Source organism: Pseudogymnoascus destructans (assembly GCF_001641265.1).
Source record: "Pseudogymnoascus destructans isolate 20631-21 unplaced genomic scaffold scaffold_4, whole genome shotgun sequence".
NCBI lineage: Eukaryota > Fungi > Ascomycota > Leotiomycetes > Thelebolales > Thelebolaceae > Pseudogymnoascus > Pseudogymnoascus destructans.
Genome location: NW_020167523.1, coordinates 1,835,000 through 1,854,919, shown reverse-complemented (window position 1 = coordinate 1,854,919; position 19,920 = coordinate 1,835,000). Strand labels below are relative to the sequence as shown.

General features: G+C 55.9%; 1 protein-coding gene and 1 non-coding gene across 2 annotated transcripts; one reads left to right on the top strand and one right to left on the bottom strand.

Annotated features, from left to right (window-relative positions):
- Nucleotides 1-12,797: 12,797 nt before the first annotated feature.
- VC83_02275 (uncharacterized protein) lies at nucleotides 12,798-14,048 on the top strand (the record flags this gene model as incomplete). Its single annotated transcript, XM_024465941.1, has 1 exon — nucleotides 12,798-14,048. One exon carries the CDS (start codon nucleotides 12,798-12,800, stop codon nucleotides 14,046-14,048), a length of 1,251 nt encoding a protein of 416 aa, XP_024326884.1.
- Nucleotides 14,049-14,367: 319 nt separating this feature from the next.
- VC83_02274 lies at nucleotides 14,368-14,440 on the bottom strand (the record flags this gene model as incomplete). Its single annotated transcript has 1 exon — nucleotides 14,368-14,440. It is a non-coding gene; the product is annotated as a tRNA-OTHER (tRNA).
- Nucleotides 14,441-19,920: the final 5,480 nt, after the last annotated feature.

The following is a 19,920-nucleotide window of genomic DNA, read 5'->3' as shown; positions in this document are numbered from 1 at the left end:
CTAACTTACTTGTTTCAAGCCGTATCAAAAATCGTAAGAGGCCATTCGATTCCTCTTGTAAATCTCTTTCAATGACGATACCGAACGTTAGCTTTCGACCGTAGCTGCAAAAGTTATAATCCTTCAAAGTAGGTGCTCCACCACACCCACTGATGCCCCAGCGAAATCTGCAATATCTCACCCGTCTCAACTCATATCACAAATCGGAGGACGTCATTTGATTCGTCTTGCAAATCTCTTTTATTAACGCCATCGAACGCACCGTCTGCATGCTGCGTCAGGTTCTTACAATCCATCCTATAACATGCCCCCCCCAACCACCCCTCCCATGCATCGCCCGACTAGAACCGGAATGTCTCCACCATCTGAAGTCTGATCAACAATCAGAGTACGTCAATTTGTTCCCCTTGCAAAGCTGCACAAGAGACGTCAGCGAACATATACATCGGTCGCGAGGCTGTCAACTTACAGTCCTTGCAAGAACGTGAGTTCGAAAATGGGCCATGGGACAAGCTCCCTACTCCTCCTCACCTGGCTGCCAGTTGCTCTGCTTCGTGAAGAAGACGCAGGAGTAGCGCGTGCCCTCGAAGGGTGCGATCCAGTGCTCGAGGACTGCAGAGCGGAACAGGACAACATCCCCTGGCTGGAAGGGAATCTTATAACCAAGGGCTGGCAGGCACAGCTCCCCTCCTTCGAACTCTCCAAAGCAGGCCATCGCAACCCAGCCATCCAGCACATCGTGGTTGTCCTTGTGTGGCCCAACCTGGGCGTTTATCAGGATCGCGAGGCAGTGCCAGCAGCTCCTGTTGCTGAACTTGAAGACCTCCAGCTCAGGCGTGGCTGCACACTCGCAGAGGTAGTTCTGCCTGTACTGCTCGTAGGCCCTGGGATCGATCTCCTGGAAGAGCCTCCCAATGGTCTGCGCGAGGGGGGCCATCTTCTTGTAGAGGGCCAGGGTGGCCCCGAAGCCATTTCCAGTCCTGCGCATGTCAGAGCAGATGGTGGGAGGCGAATTTGTCTGGCCTGTGGCGTGCCACAACCCAAGGTGGTAGACTCCCCACTTCTTCCCCTCGCGCTCAGCCTTCCTGGCCTGCTCCATCTCGTGCCTCTTGTCACTGCTGGGCTTGGGGGGTGGCGCGAGCTCCGTGTACTGCTCAATGGCACCAGCCATGAGGCGGCAGAGGTCCTTGTTCCTGTCCGGGAGGCTCAGCCCCCCCCTCATGTAGACGAGGAGCTGCTCTGGGTCCTTGTCAGCAGAGTTGAAGACGGTGACGGGCTGGATGTCGAGGCCATCCTTCCCACCATCCTTGGGGATGCCCTGGAGCAGCGTGAGGTGCTTGCTGAGCTCGAGGCCCTGCTCCAGTGTGGTGGTGACCTTGGGGTTGGCTGGCGTGATGAGGTTGGTCCAGGCGAGGTCTGTGGTGATGACCCGGGCATTGCCGCGGAACTTGGCCTTCCAGTTATGGGAGAACTCCCTCCTCTCCTTCCACTCATATGGCGAGTGGGCTGTGTGGTGCTGGTGGCGCTTCTGGATGGAGGGTACTGGTGGCATGGTGTCGCGAGCTCAGGTCTTGATGGTACCTCACTATAAGATGGTATAGTCTAGGATCCCCAAAGGCAGATGACACAAGATGGTGTGCCCCTCTTGACACTCGAGACTGAGCTGTGTGCTGGCGTGAAGAAAGCGTGGAAAAATGTTGGGTGGTTGTTGCGCGAGCTCAGGTTTTGATGGTACCTCACTATAAGATGGTATAGTCTAGGATCCCCAAAGACAGATGACACAAGATGGTGTGCCCCTCTGCCACTCGAGACTGAGCTGTGTGCTGGCGTGAAGAAAGTGTGAAGAAATGTTGGGTGGTTGTTGCGCGAGCTCAGGTTTTGATGGTACCTCACTATAAGATGGTATAGTCTAGGATCCCCAAAGACAGATGACACAAGATGGTGTGCCCCTCTTGACACTCGAGACTGAGCTGTGTGCTGGCGTGAAGAAAGCGTGGAAAAATGTTGGGTGGTTGTTGCGCGAGCTCAGGTTTTGATGGTACCTCACTATAAGATGGTATAGTCTAGGATCCCCAAAGACAGATGACACAAGATGGTGTGCCCCTCTGCCACTCGAGACTGAGCTGTGTGCTGGCGTGAAGAAAGTGTGAAGAAATGTTGGGTGGTTGTTGCGCGAGCTCAGGTTTTGATGGTACCTCACTATAAGATGGTATAGTCTAGGATCCCCAAAGACAGATGACACAAGATGGTGTGCCCCTCTGCCACTCGAGACTGAGCTGTGTGCTGGCGTGAAGAAAGTGTGAAGAAATGCCGGGTGGTTGCCGCGCGAGAAGGAAAAAATGTGTAAAGGACTAAGTTTGGACTTGACGGTAGAAGTTCTGATATAGACTGAGACGAGCCACGCCCGCTAGCTGCGTGGCAACTCACATGACTGACCACCCCATCAAAATTGGGTTGAAAAAAAAAAAACGTCGAGATCCGAGGCCGGGAGGAGCATGGCTGCGTTCGTCTGGGCGAGGGCTACGCAGTTACATGAAAAGGGGGATGGATTTGATGGCATCTCGCTAAGAAAATGGCGATCTCGGTTAAAAAATGCCCCATCTTCTAACCCTGGTCGGGAGAGGCCATGGCAGTGGTGTGGACATGGGAGTTGCATGTTGGGATTCGTCCTTGCCAGTCTCACCTGGGTATGTAATTATAAGATAATCGTACGAGTATCAGAACTAGAGTATTGCCTCGAAATATCCCAAGGGCTAGTCTGGTATTCGAGCTATGGGGGTCTATAAACGCTTCCGATTAATTGGGGGTGATGGGGAGGGGGCAGCCCATGCCCTAAACATAGCAACGATCAATGTTCGGGAGTGTCACAACCAAACGCGGTTAGGCGAAAACCTTAAAAAGATGTCAACCCTACATCTCGAGTTCGACGTTTAATATACAGCTTATATTGCTGTAATAAGATCATATGTATTGGCGGTATGTGTCATCGTCAGTAATTTAATGCAGTTCATATCTCGTCGAGGAGTGTGATTATTATAATCCGTTCCAATTTATTTAAATTGCAGAGAATAATATTTCTCAACTCACGACATAATTAATATGGCTCTATGGCTACAGTCTATATTATAAATACATGGCGCTACCAGTCGAACACCCATTCGCTAGTTTAATATGCCTCGAACTCGAGCAGCGCTGCTGCTGCGATCTTTACCCCCCAGATGCCCTTCCCACCTGCAAACTCGGCCACCTGCCCACACCATGACAGGAACACATCCACGTCATTGAACGCCCCTGCTGCCCCTGCCCTCACTGCCTGCTCACCGAACCTCTCCTGCAGCCACTGTTCGCCCCCAGTCTTGTGGAACACGCCGTAGCAGAGCGGCATCACGATGTCTGCGTACCTGCACTGCTCGAGGCCACTGGCCGGGTCTGCACGTTGACAGACCGACTGTGGGTTGTAGCACCAGTAGCACGCCGCGAAAGCTGAGATCCATGGCCCGCGGCCCTGCCCCCTCCTTCTGGCCTGGTCGCGCGCCCTGAAGAAGTCGAACCGCTGGTGGCACTTGGTGAACTGGTGGTCCCACTGCTCCCCGAGCCCTCGACAGAGCAGGCACGTCCCCTTCACGGTGAGGAGGTCCTCCTTGTAGCGGCTGAGCTCGAGGTATGCCAAACGCCGCTTCTCGTGGATGGCTGCACTCCCTGTGTGCGGCATTGCCTCTGTGGCATCGTCACGGGGCACGTGTGATGGGCTGGGGCCACTGCTGCAGACATCGCACGCCACATCATCCCTGGTGCCATCGCACTGCCGAAGCTCTGATGCCTCATCGAGGTGCGCACTCAGACACGTGCGCCTGCACTCCCGGCCTTCGAGGTAGCGGTAGAGTGCCCTCGTCTCGACATCCATACCGGCGTTGCCCGCCTGCGACTGCCACTTGTGCGGCAGGAGCACGGCTGAGTATGCCTCCCTCCCATCGCGCCCAGCCCGAACGGACTCCTGCGCAAAGTCGACGAGGGAGCGTGGCTCGTCCAGGTGCATGACGAGCCGGACATGTGGGTAGTCGAAGCCGGCGCTAAGGGCCGACGTCGCCACAATGTATGGCAGCTCGGGTGTTGTGAGCCACGTCCTGAGCAGCTCCTGCTTCTCCTCTGCCGTGCCGGCCATCGCGGTGTAGACCGGGCAGCGGAGCAGGCTGCCCAGGTCCTGTGCCTCCTCCCGTGTCCGCACGTAGAGTATGATCTTGTCTCGGGTCTGGTCGAGCAGCCCGCTCGCCCGCCACGCGTCCCTGGCCCTCCGCGCGCCCTCTTCTAGCAGGCTCCCCTGCCCTGTGGCCCGCTGCACGAGGTACGAGAGGTTCCGCCTGTTCGTTGAGGCCCGCACGACCTTTGGCTTCACGAGGTTGTTCTGCCTCTCGAACGCGGCCTGTAGCATTGGCGGCAGGGTGGCCGTCAGGTAGACGAACTGCGTGCGCACGCTGCGGATGAGGGCGAGGTCGGCCATGGCGTGACGGTACTCGGACGCCGTGATTGTGAGGTGCGCCTCGTCTATCACGACGCGGCCGAGCTGCTGCGTCGCGGCCAGCCTGTGCGCATACGCCCGGAACTGAGACGTGCTCGCGGCCTCGACCGTGACGAACACCAGCGGTGCGTCCCGCTCCTCGCCCGGGGCCCACACGAGGTGGTCTATCCCGAGCTCCTGCACACGCCGCAGCAGGTCGCCACGCAGGGACACGAGCGGCAGCACGAGGATCGTCACGCCCGCATCAGGCAGGACACAGGGCAGCATGAACAGCAGGCTCTTCCCCTCGCCGGTGCCCAGGATGACGACGACCTGCTCCGTCCATGACATGACGACCGTCATCGCCCGCTCCTGTGCGGCCGACTTCCACTGCAGCTTGTCGTCGTGGTAGAGCCCCCTCGCGCACTTCAGCAGGGCTGCAGCAGACCACCTCTTCCGCGGCCGGTGCACGCCCACGGCAATCCTCTTCAGCATCCGCGGCCTGTCGGACCCTGCCACCTCTGCCGCCTCGCGCTTCCTCTTCCCTGCTGCTGCGACCGCATCCCCGAGCACCGTGTCGAGATCCCACAGCCCCCTCCACAGGGATGACGCGCGCAGGTTCCGACGGATGAGGCCATCCCACACATTCCCAAAGTTCGCGTTCAGCTGGTTCGCGTAGCTGCGGTTCACCACCCGCGTGCTGTGGTTCCGCTGCCTCGTCATGGTCCGGATGTCATCCTCCATCTCCTCTGCATCCTCATCGTCGTCGTCGGCCCCGATGCCCTCGAAGCACGCAAGGTCGCCCGCAAACTTGGTCTTCACAATGTTGACCGTCATCTGGCGCCAGTTGGCGATGTGCAGCCGTGGCACCTTGGCCCGCACGCACGCCTGCTCCATGCACCGCGTCAGCCGGTTGTCGGCCCACACGGCCCCGTCCTTCCACCACAGGTACGCGGACATGATTGCGCGTGGGGAGGACTGGCGCAGGAAGGCCTGGCGGAGCGGCACGACGTAGACGAGGTAGTCCAGCAGGAGGTCTCCGATGGCGGCTGGCAGGAAGCGGATGTTGTCCTTGAACCTGCCCGTCTGCTGCTGGCCCTTGTGGTAGGTGGTGTGCAGCATCACGAGCCCGTGCTTGAGGTAGACGCTACGCCTCCGCTGCGTGTTGCGCCAGGTGAGGGAGAACAGCTCGCTCTCGCGCAGCGGCTGGCCCGAGGCCATGTGGATGAGGACGAGGAGCCGCTTGAGGAACTCGTCAGCGACGGCCTCGTACTGGTCGATGGCCTTCTGTCGCCACATGACCCTCGTGACCCCTGCATCAGCCTCTCCATCCTCTCCATCCTCAGCAGTAGGTGCAGCAGTGGTGTCGAGGAATGACGCTCGGAGTGACTGCGACTCCCGTATGACATTGCGCAGTGAGCCCGCGAGCGGCTTCAGCAGTGCCGCGTTCTCCCGGTGCTCGCCAAAGTGCCAGCTAAAGTTGTCGGCGTCGAGGTTGTCCTTGAGTGCCCACGCGCGCATCCGTGGCAGGCCCGCTGCGCCAAACATGAGCTCGCCGTGCAGCAGATGCTGCGCCTGCCTGAACTCCGACAGCAGCAGCTGCTGCACCTCGTCCATGTTCAGGTCGACGTCCCTGTAGGTGAGGATCTGCTCGTCCTCGTCCCAGTGCGCCTGGTGCGAGCCCACTCCGTCCTTCGACACTGCGAACAGCAGCAGGCGCCAGCCCAGTATCTCGCCCATGGGCGTCTCCGTGTCCGGCCACAGGTACTGCTCGCAGATGCTGTTGATGTGCTCGAGCGTGCTGCCGGCGCCCGACCTCTCGAGGTATGCGGCCGTGCTGAAGATGAGCAGCTGCACAGCCCAGATCAGGCCGGACAGGCAGCTGTTGAAGTTGCCCGGCTCCTTCCACGACTTGGTGCGTGGCTTGACGCTCAGCATCGCGCAGAAGCTGAGGAGCGGCGAGCTGAAGCGGTCGCCGCCGAACTCGTGGCAGACGAGGGCCATGCAGAGGGATCGGAGGGCGTCGTTCAGCGCTAAGCGGTCTCCGTCGGCAGCGCACTCCAGGGCGGCCTCCCAAGCTGTCGTCTGCTCGTCCGTCAGCCGGATCCGGTCCTCGGGGCGCCTGCCCTGGTCCGCGCTCAGAGGTGGCGTGAAGTGGCTGCCGCAGTAGGCGACGCGGTAGCAGTACGCCATGAACTGCTTCCAGTACCCAAAGTTTGTGCGCAGTGTGGATGGCTCCTTCTTGGGGTCGAAGCCGCGCACCCTGCCTGCCCTGCAACTGGCTGGTGCCGATGAGGTAGGGGCGCCATGGAAGCGGCTCAGCGCGAGCTGCCTCGGCCACGTCAGCATGCAGTCCGGCCCGTCGAAGCACCAGCCGTGCACCTCAGCGAGGATCTCGTCCATGACCTCGAGCATCAGGAACAGCTCGGGCTCTCCCTCATCTGCGCTCTTCGGCAGCGCAAAGGAGGCGTGCATCTCGTCCTTCTCTAGGCCCCGCACGTGGTTCTCGATGCCAGTCCGCCTCAGCCACGGGACCGCAGCCGAGGGGTGGCTGTCGAAGCCGTGCACCTTGTTGCCCTCCGTCTTGATGTCGTCCGCTACCATGGTCGCGTCCGCGTCGGCCAGGTCGAAGAAGGCCTGCTCCTGCGGCTCGAGGGCGATGGCGGCAGTAGCTGCGTCCCCTTCCGCCCTGTCGTCGTCTGTAACCACAAAGTACCGGACATGCTCGGTCTTTGCGAAGAAGGTCTGCACCGTGCATCTCTGCCACGCGCCACCCTCACTCTGCTGCGACGGCTTCTGCCCGTGCTCCCGGGACACGTGCGCCCTGATGGCCGGCCCGGACCGGGTCAGGGTCGGCCGGCCGTCGTCGCAGAGGATGCAGGAGAATGCCGGATGGCGGCGCAGTCCCTCGATGGCGATGCAGGGCTGGTCTGGCAGGGCGACCTGTCCCGGGGGCCGCAGCTCATGCGTCGCGAAGAGGTCGAGCAGGGTGCGCAGCTCCGGCCCCTTGAGGTCGTGGGGTGGGTGCCTCAGGTGCCACTCCTGGCTGGCGCGCGCGGGCATGAGGCAGGTCCCGCAGTCGCGGCAGAGCAGCACCCCGTGAGTTGCGAGGTAGGAGAAGCTGGCCGCCATCCTTCCCTTGCGCGAGCGGTGTGTGTGCGCTATTCGCCCTTCGTTGCATGCTCTGTATGCGTGCTTGATGCGCCTGCGCCATCCCGGGGGTCTCCCAATTTGCTGCACAATAATCGCTCCACAATGGCCCGTGCGCGCGCGAGCGACAGGGGTCGCTCGCGTGGGGATTCCCAATTTGCACTACAGATACGGCCGCTTCTAGGGGTAGGGATGAATTTACTAAGACAACACACTGTCTTAGGAAACAGAGCCAAAGGGTTGTAGCTTAGACTATTCCACAACGCAGCAATCAGGTGTATGATGTGGTGAAGTGGTTTAGACAAGTTGCAACAAATGTTGAGTCTGAGAACTCAGGGGTAAGTCAGAGGTTAGCACCTCACTGACTTTTCAAAAAACAGAGAATAACAAGATCAATGCTTGGAAGCTTGGAAAAGACGTAGAAGTATGTGCTAGTCGATTTACTGTATTGCCTGCTTGCCCTTTCTTAAGGAAAGGGCAATCCTATTTATGCCAAAGGAGTGTAGTTCTCTCATTTTCCATGACTTTCCATGACTAACCAGGCTTGGTAAATGTATTAGAAATCAAGTGCGACCCACAACTAGCTTGCTAATCATGTAGTGAACGTAAGAGAATCCCATAGAACCATCTCTTGGGTTCCTAGCCTATAGGAAGTGAAAAGGAGGTCCAAGGTCAGAGTACCTATAGACAAATTATGTCATAACTTAACTAATCTTGTGGGTAACTAAGGAGCGATGACGTGTAATAAATCATAGAGGGTTGTAGAAGCTTCTAGAGCTATTGTTCATGTTCCTAGGCCTCTAGTTGGTAGAGATATGCCATGTGGTAGTATTGGCCCACCCCCTTAAGGAGGAGATTTTCTTAATAACTTGTTCAATGAGTGTCCAAATGATATGCCGTGATGTATGTAGCATAAACAGATGTAGTAGAAGAGTTTGCAGCAATCGTTGAGTAGTATTGCTTCTGTTGTTGGTGTGATAAGCCAAGATATGTATGGTGACTTGTAGGTTTGAGGAGGAGATTTCTAAGTTTGCTCTTGAGTTTGATAGCAAACTGAGTGCAACGAATGTCAGTATGACAGCAGCCTTATTGACGCGTTTTACCAAACTTTAACCTTCTTCTTCTTATACCTTCTTCTTCTTCTTTTTCTTCTGCCTTCAAACACAACCTCACAACACGACCTACCTCACAACACCACCACCATCAACACCATCAAGGTAATTCTATTGCATCCTTTACATCTGTTTTATAGTAACAATCATAGTAAGCTGACTACAATGGCTGGAAAACGGAAGGCCGACGACGAGAAGTCAACCAATAAGCACACAAAACGCGTGGAGAAAAGACGAAACGATATGAGTGAGCCTGAGCGTAAGATCGACAATGCGAAGAGGGCCGATACTGCCGCGACCGCCTACGCTGTCAAGAAGCTCCGTGGCACCCAGCAATTCAAGGACCTCAACCCTACTGAACAAGAAGAGCGAGTCAAGGCAAAGAGGGATGAAGTCAGAATCAAACGGTAAGAATCTCAACATTCTTTATAGTAATCATTATAGTAACCAGGAAACAGTGTCAGAGATGGAATCCATGCGAGTATCGTCGAGCAAAACCTTGGGATTGGAGAGGGTGGTGGGGCGTACGCACTATGGGACGATGGGAACATGGCATGGGAAACTGAGGAAGAAGTAGACGAGGTTACTCAAGAAGCGATGTGGAGGGAAGACGAGAAGGCCAATGGTTACAGGAAGGTGGACCTTGAGAACGCCCAGTTGAAGGTTGAGGGACAGGCCGATGCTACAACTAAGGTACGATCAGCAACGCTATTACGAGACCAATACTGATATGGATACAGAAATTTGAAGGTCTTGGATTCTCTATTTGGCGCCGCAAGTGGAGAGCAGCATACAAGTCAACATTGAGGCTGATGAAGAAAGTCAACACTGACCCAGATTTTATCAGCAACCTGCCCCCAGCAATCGACACAGAGACTGGGTAAGTCACTATAGTAATATTTATAGTAATCAGCTAACATCTACAGGACTTATTATGAGAAGACCCCCCCGCACCTCTACTTCACCAAGACACAGATGGCAGTTTGGCGGAACTTTGCATCATGGAGCTTCGATGGCGAACAAGTCTACCTTCCTGGCCCTGCTGACTGGTACCCTGATGGCTATGATACTGAGTTCTATGGCTTTCAGTTGGATTCTGATGCACTTGGCGCCTTTCGGGCCTGGGAGGTGTTGAGAGAAGAGACTGAGCCAGCTGAGTACAAGTGGATCCTCCCATCTGACGACAGATTGTTGCTGTTGTCCCCAACCAAGGAATCCGAGGAGCTTCTCTCCCAGTTCTACAATATGTAGATCAAGTGCTGCTTTTAGAATATACTAGATAGCCCAATGCACTACTTTCTATACTACAAGCCCTCATTGAAGTAAGTTATATACTTCAGATCATTTTTCATTGTGTCACGTGGTTAATACGGCCCGTATACGGCCAGTATACGGGCTCCGTATCGTATTAACCAGTGCCAGTGCGTATTGAGTTGAACCCGTATCGTATACGCACTGGTTACAAAAATGAACCCGTATACGGGCCGTATAATACTATCTAATACACTGTGCTTCTGCGAGCACAGCAACTCAAGTCAACAATCAATCAATATACTCGAGGCGATCATGGTGCTCACATGTTCAGACTTAGCGAGCTAGAATGGAAGCACATCGAATACATCATTGATCTTACAAGGCCATTCAACTTCTTTACAACAAACATTGGATCGTCAGCCGGACCTACTGTCTGCTATACACTTGGAGTATATCAAAAACTCTTATCAACGCTTGAAGGAACTCGGCACCGGCTACGGCATAAGACATATCCATGGGCAGCAAAGATGACTTTAGCAATCGATGCTGCAGAGAAAAAGATTAGGAAGTATTATAACAAGCTATACACAAATACTGGATCTATCTTCGCATTTGCTAGTATCTTAAATCCTAGTGTGAAGCTCTCACACTTTAACAAAAAGGTTTGCAAGCTTGACTTTTCAATACGAAATTGGGAGACAGAGTTTGAACAACAGTTTAGGACTCTTTATAAAGAGCAGTACTCTACAGTGCGAGTTGCGAGTCAATCAGGATTACGAGATGCAGATATGGATCCATTAGCCTTAGTATTGCAGCAAAGTCAGACATTAAATGGGACTCGGGGCCAGCGAGAGGAATATGTGAATGAGGCTGATCCCTATCTTGATGCTCGTAAGTTTCTGGTAATCTTCTGATAATCTTATTCTAACTTGTATAGCACATATCTACACAAAGATATTGCTATTTTGGCAACAAAAGGAAGAGCAATTTCCTGGTCTATCAGCAATGGCTCGTGATATACTTTGTATTCCTGCTGCTGAGTCTGGAGTTGAGCGAGTCTTTAGTGCCGCAAGGGACGTATGTGGCCACCGACGTCTGCGCTCTGGAAGCCATGCATATCCGATAGGTATTGGGGTTCCAGATATTTCTTTGCCAGGCCGGTCGTAGTTCCCCATATCAACGCTCTTCTCGAGACGTCGGTAGGGTAGTGGTCCTCATTGACTACAAGTCGGTCCCGAATGGACGCGCTCCATTGCATAAAGGTATGTTCTATCCCATCGCTGAGCGGCGTAATCTTCTCAGAGATGGTGGATTTCTTGTAACGGTTCGGAGGGTCCACGGTGTACTGTCGGGGTAGACCCGGGATTGAAGGAGAGCGCGCATTGTCGACAGGTGGCAGTCGAACAGTGCCGGGCGTGTTTCGCATTGTCGGTGCAGGCTGTTCGTCTTCGTCGGCCTCAATGGTGCGCACTGGGGCGTCGGCAGCCGGTGGTGGCGTAGACGGTATTCGGGTCTGGCTAGCTACGAGGCTGGCTACCATCGCCTTGAGCTCCCGCATCTCGTTCTCGAGGTTCGCTATGCGATCCGGGGGGCTTTCGGATGGCCCTGCGGTCATGCCCGCTGTGGCGGTTTGCCTAGTTGTCATTCGTAGCGGTTGACCGTCATTGTCGGGTGGTGGGTTTTGTGTCGTCTTGCGCGACATCTTGATTCGGGGGTGTATCGAGTCGCAGTCGATACGGAAGAGTTTGACTTCCGGTAGCTCGTAGCTATCAACACTCTTGTTCACAATTGCCTCTGTGCTTGAGGGGGTTCTTTAGGATCTCGTATCCTATTCGGCGCCAACGCGTCGGCGACTTTACCAGCTTGCTCTGCAGGATCAAACCCTGATCCACTGGCTGTCCGTGAGTTCTCTGGGGTCACGGCTATTTGGAGTCATCAGGTCTCTACTTCGAAATGTCACCGAGTCGCGGTCGGTGGTGTTTCGACAGTTCTCCTGAGTCGTTCCGGTTGTGGGATATTATTTAGGTACGGCCGTCCCCGGCAAGCGTGATCTTTTTTGTATAATGTAAGGACACAGGGAATACGGCTCTCCGTAGGTGCATATGGGAGTGCGAGTCGGAGGTGATGCTGTATTCTATCCTATAGGTCTACTACGAAGGATACAAAAAAGATGAAAGGGGAGCTTATAGCTTCCTACCCCTTATGTACCTAAATGGGGTCCGACTCGGCTAGGCCTTAGCGTACCGGTAGATCCACTCCCGTCTGCCGCCCGAATCGACCCCGACCCTAGAACATCTATGCTGCTATACTACTATGTCGCCTATTCCGCGTTGTCTTACGGGTCCGAGGGTACCCCGTGTAAGGAGGCATCCTTACACTTAGCATCATTTAAGGTGAGAGAGCAAGAGCTCCTAGTAAAGGCAATCGTCCTCAAGGTCCCTTATGTCCTTGCTATACTCCCTACAAATAGTGGGAAGTCGCTAAGCTATCTCCTCACTTCTTCTCTAGTCACCTCAAACGTCTCCATCATTATCCTACCCTTAGTAGGGTTAAAGCAGGACATCATGAGGAGGGCAGGGGCGTTTAATGTCCCATGCTCCATCTATGAGGGGGGGCAAAAGGGGCGAGGCAGTAAGGACAGCAACCTTACCCTCGTCTCTATAGAGAGCATAGTAAGTGAGGACTTTGTCTTCTACCTACAGAGCCTCATAGAGGATGGCAGGCTAGACAGGATTGTAGTGGACGAGTGTCACCTACTACTGTCCTCTTCAAACTACAGATCTATAATGTATAGGTTTGTAGAGATCCTCCTCCTCCCTGCACAGTTCGTCTTTCTCACAGGGACCCTACCCTTCTCTTATGAGGTTGAGCTTAAGGAGACCCTAAAGCTAGAGTCTCTTAGTGTCATAAGGGCCCCTACAAGTAGAGGGGACATCTCTTACAACACGAGGGTCTACTCCTCCCTAAGCAAGGAGGATCATGTAGAGGAGGTGAGGTCTTATGTTGAGTCTTATAGGCTTAAGCTAAGGGGCTTAAGTGATAAGATCCTCATCTTCTGTCCTACCATCTCCTCTATAGTGGAGATGGGTGATGCTATAAGCTGTCCTGTCTACTACTCCTCTTTGAAGGGGAAGGAGGAGGTCCTTCAGGACTTCTTGCAAGAGGATAGCCTTTATAGTAGAGTGCTAGTAAGTTCTAGTGCCCTAGAGGAGGGGCTAGACTACTCTAGCATAAGGCTTGTCGTGTACAAGGACTCCTCATACTCCTTCCTTAGCTTCCTGCAAGGGAGTGGTAGGGGCGGGAGGGATGGCAAGAAGTCTGCATCTATGTTCTTCTATAGCAAGGGTGAGGAGGAGGACAGGGCTAGCGACTCTCTAGACCGCTCTACTCTTAGAAAGTATCTTAGAGAGGGCGTGTGTAAGAGGAGGGTCATTGCCTCCTTCCTAGACAACACCTTCATAGACAAGTGCTCTAAGGAGGAGGAGCCTTGCTCATGCTGCCTTAGTAGGCAGCAGACCTTCTCCTCTACTATAAGTGCTATAAAGTCTTCTAGCATGTACGTAGAGCGGAATAGGGAGGAGTTTAAGGCAAGGATTAAGGAGCTCTCTTCTTCTTGCATCTACTGTTCCCTACTACAGAAGCCCCTAGGCCATATTACCTTTGAGTGTCCCTTAAGTAAGGAGATTAACAAGGCTGAGTGGCCTATTGCCTGCTCTATTAAAGATAGGAAGAAGATGCTATTAAAGGATGATAGCTGTTGCTTCTCTTGCTTCCTCCCTACTACAATCTGTAGTACAATAAAGAGGGAGCAAAGGGGGGTCCTTGCTTGCTACAACCTTAAGTTTGTCACGAGGGTCATAAGCTTGTTTTGGCATAAGCAAGAGGAGTTAGGGATCAAGGAGAGGTTTGCCATTACCTCGACCCCTAAGCACTACAACTCCTTCCTCCCTATCTTCTTCACAAAGGTCTTCTTGAAGGACTTAGACACTGAGGGCATCCTGGGTGTTAAGGTCCTCTTAGAGCTCCTTTGTGAGTAGTTAGTAAGGAGGTATATAAGGAGCCACTCTACCCCCCTTATAATACTACCAATGTAAATTAAGGAAGGGAGAGAGAGGAGAGGGTGGCTAGATTAAGGTTAACAGAGCTGCATATTCAAGTCAGCTGTTCTAGTTCCTCTATACTATAACATGCTAAGATAGAGCTCTTACATTCATTACTACTTAAATGGTAGCAGGCTAAGACCTTAGGTAAGAAAGAGTAGTAGTAAAGAGTGTTAAACAAGACTAAAAAGTAAGGGTAGTAAAGCAGGGTTTATTTAAGTTAATCCTAACCCTAACTAATCCTAAATCAGCCTAGAGGCCTTAATGGGGGTTAAACCCATAACCCCCTAGTTTAGAACTAGGGATGCTACCATTATACTATAAGGCCTCTAGATTTAGAGAGGGAGTAGAGGGAGGGGGTTATAGGGTTATAAGGCAGTTAGTAGAGTAGTAGAGAGCTATAAGCAGTAGAGAGCTAAGAGCAGGAGAGTAGAGAGCAGGCACTAACGAAAGTGTGCACCTACTATAAGGAACTGCACTCTCTGCTTTCTAAGAGCAGGAGAGCAGGAGCTGTGTACCCATCCTCTAAAGTAGAGTAGACTAGTAGGTGTTACGAATGTGTTGCTATAGAGTGTTGCTACAGAGTGTTACTACAGAGTGTTGCTATAGAGTCTCGCTATAGGGTGTTGCTATAGAGTGTTGCTATAGAGTGTTGCTACTTAATACCTCTCTACCTTACTACCTCACTACCTCTCACCTACCTCAAGAACTGGCCGTATCTCTGGCGCAAATTGGGAATCCCCACGCAAATGATCCCTGTCACGCAGGCGCGCATGGGCCATTCCTTCGCAAATATTCCTTCGCAAATTGGGGAAACCCCCCCCCCCTTTCTGGTCCCCATGCGCGCGCGCACCTCTGTATTTCTTTAGTAGAGTAATTCTGTTACCCAGCCAAAGTCCCAGCATCGGACGTACGTGATGGCAGCTACTGCCAGGTTCCCTTACCTCCGGGCGCACGGCGTGCTGCTCTGCACCAAGTGCCAGACCGGCCTCCCGCCCACGCGCGCTAGCCAGGAGAGGCACCTCAGGCAGCCACCACACCTACTGAAGGGTTCTCAGTTGCGAGCGCAGCTCGACCTCTTCGCGACATATGAGCTCCGGCTGCCGGGCGAGGTCGAGCTGCCGCATCAGCCCTGCGCACCCATTCCAGGACTGCGATGCCACGCGGCATTCGTGTGCGCCATCTGCGATGTCAACGGCCAGAGCCTGAGCCTTACGCGGTCGGAGCCAGCTATCAGGGTGCACGTGTCCAAGGAGCACGGGCAGAAGCCGGCCAGGCAGGCCGAGGGCAGGTCGTGGCGAAGGTGCACTGTCCAGACCTTCTTCGCTGAGACCCAGCACGTCCGGTACTTCGCGGTTACAGACGACGGCAGGGCGGAAGGGGACGCAGCTACTGCTGCCATTGCCCTCGAGCCGCAGGAGCAGGACTTCTTCGAGCTGGCCGAGGAGGACGCGAACATGGTCGCAGAGGACATCAAGACGGAGGCCAACAGGGTGCACGGCTTCGACAGCCACCGCTCGGCCGTGGTCCCATGGCTGGGGCGGACGGGCATCGCAAACCACGTGCGGGGCCTGCAGAAGGACGAGATGCATGCCTCCTACACGCTGCCAAAGAGCGCAGATGAGGGAGAGCCCGAGCTGTTGCTGATGCTCGAGGTCATGGACGAGATCCTCGCCGAGGCACACGGCTGGTGCTTCGACGGGCCGGACTGCATGCTGACATGGCCGAGGCAGCTCGCACTGAGCCGCTTCCGCGAAGCGCCTGCATCATCATCATCGGCGTCAGCCAGCTACAGGGCAGGCAGGGCACGTGGCTTCGACCCCAAGAAGGAGCCCTCCACACTGCGCACGAACTTTGGGTACTGGAAGCAGTTCATGACGTACTGCTACCGCGTGGCATACTGCGGCAGCCACTTCACGCCACCTACGCCTGCTGCAACGGGAGACGGGAGTGCGGACCAGGGCAGGTGCCCCGAGGACTGGATCCGGCTGACGGACGAGCAGACAGCGGCTTGGGAGGCAGCCCTGCAGTGCACCGCTGACGGAGACCGCCCAGCCCTGAACGACGGCCTCCGGTCCCTCTGCATGGCCCTCGTCTGCCACGAGTTCGGCGGCGACCGCTTCAGCTCGCCTCTCCTCAGCTTCTGCGCGATGCTCAGCGTCAAGCCGCGCACCAACTCGTGGAAGGAGCCGGGCAACTTCAACAGCTGCCTGTCCGGCCTGATCTGGGCCGTGCAGCTGCTCGTCTTCAGCACGGCCGCATACCTCGAGAGGTCGGGCGCCGGCAGCACGCTCGAGCACATCAACACCATCTGCGAGCAGTACCTGCGGCCAGACACGGAGACGCCCATGGGCGAGATACTGGGCTGGCGCCTGCTGCTGTTCGCAGTGTCGAAGGAGGGTGTGGGCTCGCACCAGGCACATTGGGACGAGGACGAGCAGATCCTCACCTACAGGGACGTCGACCTGAACATGGACGAGGTGCAGCAGCTGCTGCTGTCAGAGTTCAGGCAGGCGCAGCAGCTGCTGCACGATGAGCTCATGTTTGGCGCAACAGGCCTGCCACGGATGCACGCTTGGGCGCTTAAGGACAACCTCGATGCCGACAACTTCGGCTGGTACTTTGGCGAGCACCGGGAGAACGTGGCACTGCTGAAGCCGTTCGCGGGCTCACTGCGCAACGTTAGACAGGAGTCGCAGTCACTCCGAGCATCACTCCTCGACACCACTGATGAGGATGGAGGGGCTGATGCGAGAGTCGTGTGACGACAGAAGGCCATCGACCAGTACGAGGCTGTCGCTGACGAGTTCCTCAAGCGGCTCCTCGTCCTCATCCACATGGCCTCGGGCCAGCCGCTGCGTGAGAGCGAGCTGTTCTCCCTCACCTGGCGCAACACGCAGTGGAGACGCAGCGTCTACCTCAAGCACGGGCTCGTGATGCTGCACACGACCTACCACAAGGGCCAGCAGCAGACGGGCAAGTTCAAGGACAACATCCGCTTCCTGCCGGCCACCATCGGAGACCTCCTGCTGGACTACCTGGTCTATGTCGTGCCGCTCCGCCAGGCCTTCCTGCGCCAGTCCTCCCCACGCGCAATCATGTCCGCGTACCTGTGGTGGAAGGACGGGGCCGTGTGGGCCGACAACCGGCTGACGCGGTGCATGGAGCGGGCGTGCGTGCGGGCCAAGGTGCCACGGCTGCATATCGCCAACTGGCGCCAGATGACGGTCAACATTGTGGAGACCAAGTTTGCAGGCAAAGACCTTGCGTGCTTCGAAGGCGTCGGGGCCAACGACGACGAGGAGGACGCAGAGGAGATTGACGACGACATCCGGACCATGACGAGGCAGCGGAACCACAGCACGCGGGTGATGAACCGCAGCTACGCGAACCAGCTGAACGCGAACTTTGGGAACGTGTGGGACGGCCTCATCCGTCGGAACCTGCGCGCGTCGTCCCTGTGGAGGGAGCTGTGGGATCTCGACACAGTACTTGGGGATGCAGTCGCAGCAGCAGGGAAGAGGAAGCGCGAGGCGGCAGAGGAGGCAGAGCCAGACAGGCCACGGATGCTGAAGAGGATTGCCGTGGGCGTGCACCGGCCGCGCAAGAGGTGGTCCGCTGCAGCCCTGCTGAAGGGCGTGAGGGGGCTGTACAATGACGACAAGCTGCAGTGGAAGTCGGCCGCACAGGAGCGGGCGATGACGACCGTCATGTCGTGGACGGAGCAGGTCGTCGTCATCCTAGGCACCGGCGAGGGGAAGAGCCTGCTGTTCATGCTGCCCTGCGTCCTGCCTGATGCAGGCGTGACAATCCTCGTGCTTCCGCTCGTGTCTCTGCGTGGTGACCTGCTGCGGCGTGTGCAGGAGCTCGGGATAGACCACCTCGTGTGGGCCCCTGGCGAGGAGCGAGATGCATCGCTGGTGTTTGTCACGGTCGAGGCTGCAAGCACGTCTCAGTTCCGGGCGTATGCACACAGGCTGGCTGCGACACAGCAGCTCGGCCGCATCGTGATAGACGAGGCGCACCTCACAATCACGGCGTCCGAGTACCGTCAGGCCATGGCCGACCTCGCCCTCATCCGCAGCGTGCGCACGCAGTTCGTCTACCTGACGGCCACACTGCCGCCAACGCTGCAGGCCGCGTTCGAGAGGCAGAACAACCTCGTGAAGCCAAAGGTCGTGCGGGCCTCGACGAACAGGCGGAACCTCTCGTACCTCGTGCAGCGGGCCACAGGGCGGGGGAGCCTGCTGGAGGAGGGTGCGCGGAGAGCCAGGGACGCGTGGCAGGCGAGCGGGCTGCTCGACCAGACCCGAGACAAGATCATTCTCTACGTGCAGACACGGGAGGATGCGCAGGACCTGGGCAGCCTGCTCCGCTGCCCAGTCTACACCGCGATGGCCGGCACGGCAGAGGAGAAGCAGGAGCTGCTCAGGACATGGCTCATGACCCCAGAGCTGCCATACATTGTGGCGACATCAGCCCTCAGTGCTGGCTTCGACTACTCGCACATCCGGCTCGTCATGCACCTGGATGAGCCACGCTCCCTCGTCGACTTTGCGCAGGAGTCTGGCCGGGCCGGGCGCGATGGGACAGAGGCATACTCAGCCGTGCTCCTGCTGCACAAGTGGCAGTCGCAGGCGGGCAATGCCGGTATGGATGTCGAGACGAGGGCACTCCACCACTACCTCGAAGGCCGGGAGTGCAGGCGCACGTGTCTGAGTGCGCACCTCGACGAGGCGTCTGAGCTTCGGGAGTGCGATGGGGTGAGAGATGATGTGGCGTGCGATGTCTGCAGCAGTGGCCCCAGCCCATCACATGTGCCCCGTGACGATGCCACAGAGGCGATGCCGCACACTGGGAGTGCAGCCATTCACGAGAAGCGGCGTTTGGTGTACCTCGAGATCAGCCGTTACAAGGAGGACCTCCTCGCCGTGAAGGGGACGTGCCTGCTCTGTCGGGGGCTCGGGGAGCCTTGGGACCACCAGTTCACCAAGTGCCACCAGCGGTTCGACTTCTTCAGGGCGCGCGACCAGGCCAGAAGAAAGGGGCAGGGCTGCGGACCATGGATCTCAGCGTTCGCGGCATGCTACTGGTGCTACAACCCACAGTCGGTCTGTCAACGTGCAGACCCAGCCAGCGGCCTCGAGCAGTGCAAGTATGCAGACATCGTGATGCCGCTCTGCTATGGTGTGTTCCACAAGACCGGGGGCGAACAGTGGCTGCAGGAGAGGTTCGGTGAGCAGGCGGCGACGGCAGGGGTGGCAGGGGCGTTCAACGACGTGGACGTGTTCCTTTCATGGTGTGGGCAGATGGCCGAGTTCGCAGGTGGGAAGGGCATCTGGGGGGTAAAGATCGCAGCAGCAGCACTGCTCGAGTTCGAGGCATATTAAACTAGTGAATGGGCGTTCGACTGATAGCGCCATGTATGTATAATATAGACTGTAGCATAGAGCCATATTAATTATGTCATGAGTTGAGAAATATTATTCTCTGAAATTTAAATAAATTGGAACGGATTATAATAATCACACTCTTCGACGAGCTGTGAACTGCATCAAATTACTGATGATCACACATGCCACTAATACGGATAATCTAATTACAGCAATATAAGCTGTATATTAAACGTCGAACTCGAGATGTAGGGTTGACATCTTTTTAAGGTTTTCGCCTAACCGCGTTTGGTTGTGACACTCCCGAACATGGATCGTTGCTATGTTTAGGACATGGGCTGCCCCCTCCGCACCACCCCCAGTTGATCGGGAGCGTTTATAGACCCTCCTAGCTCGAATGCCAGACTAGCCTTTGG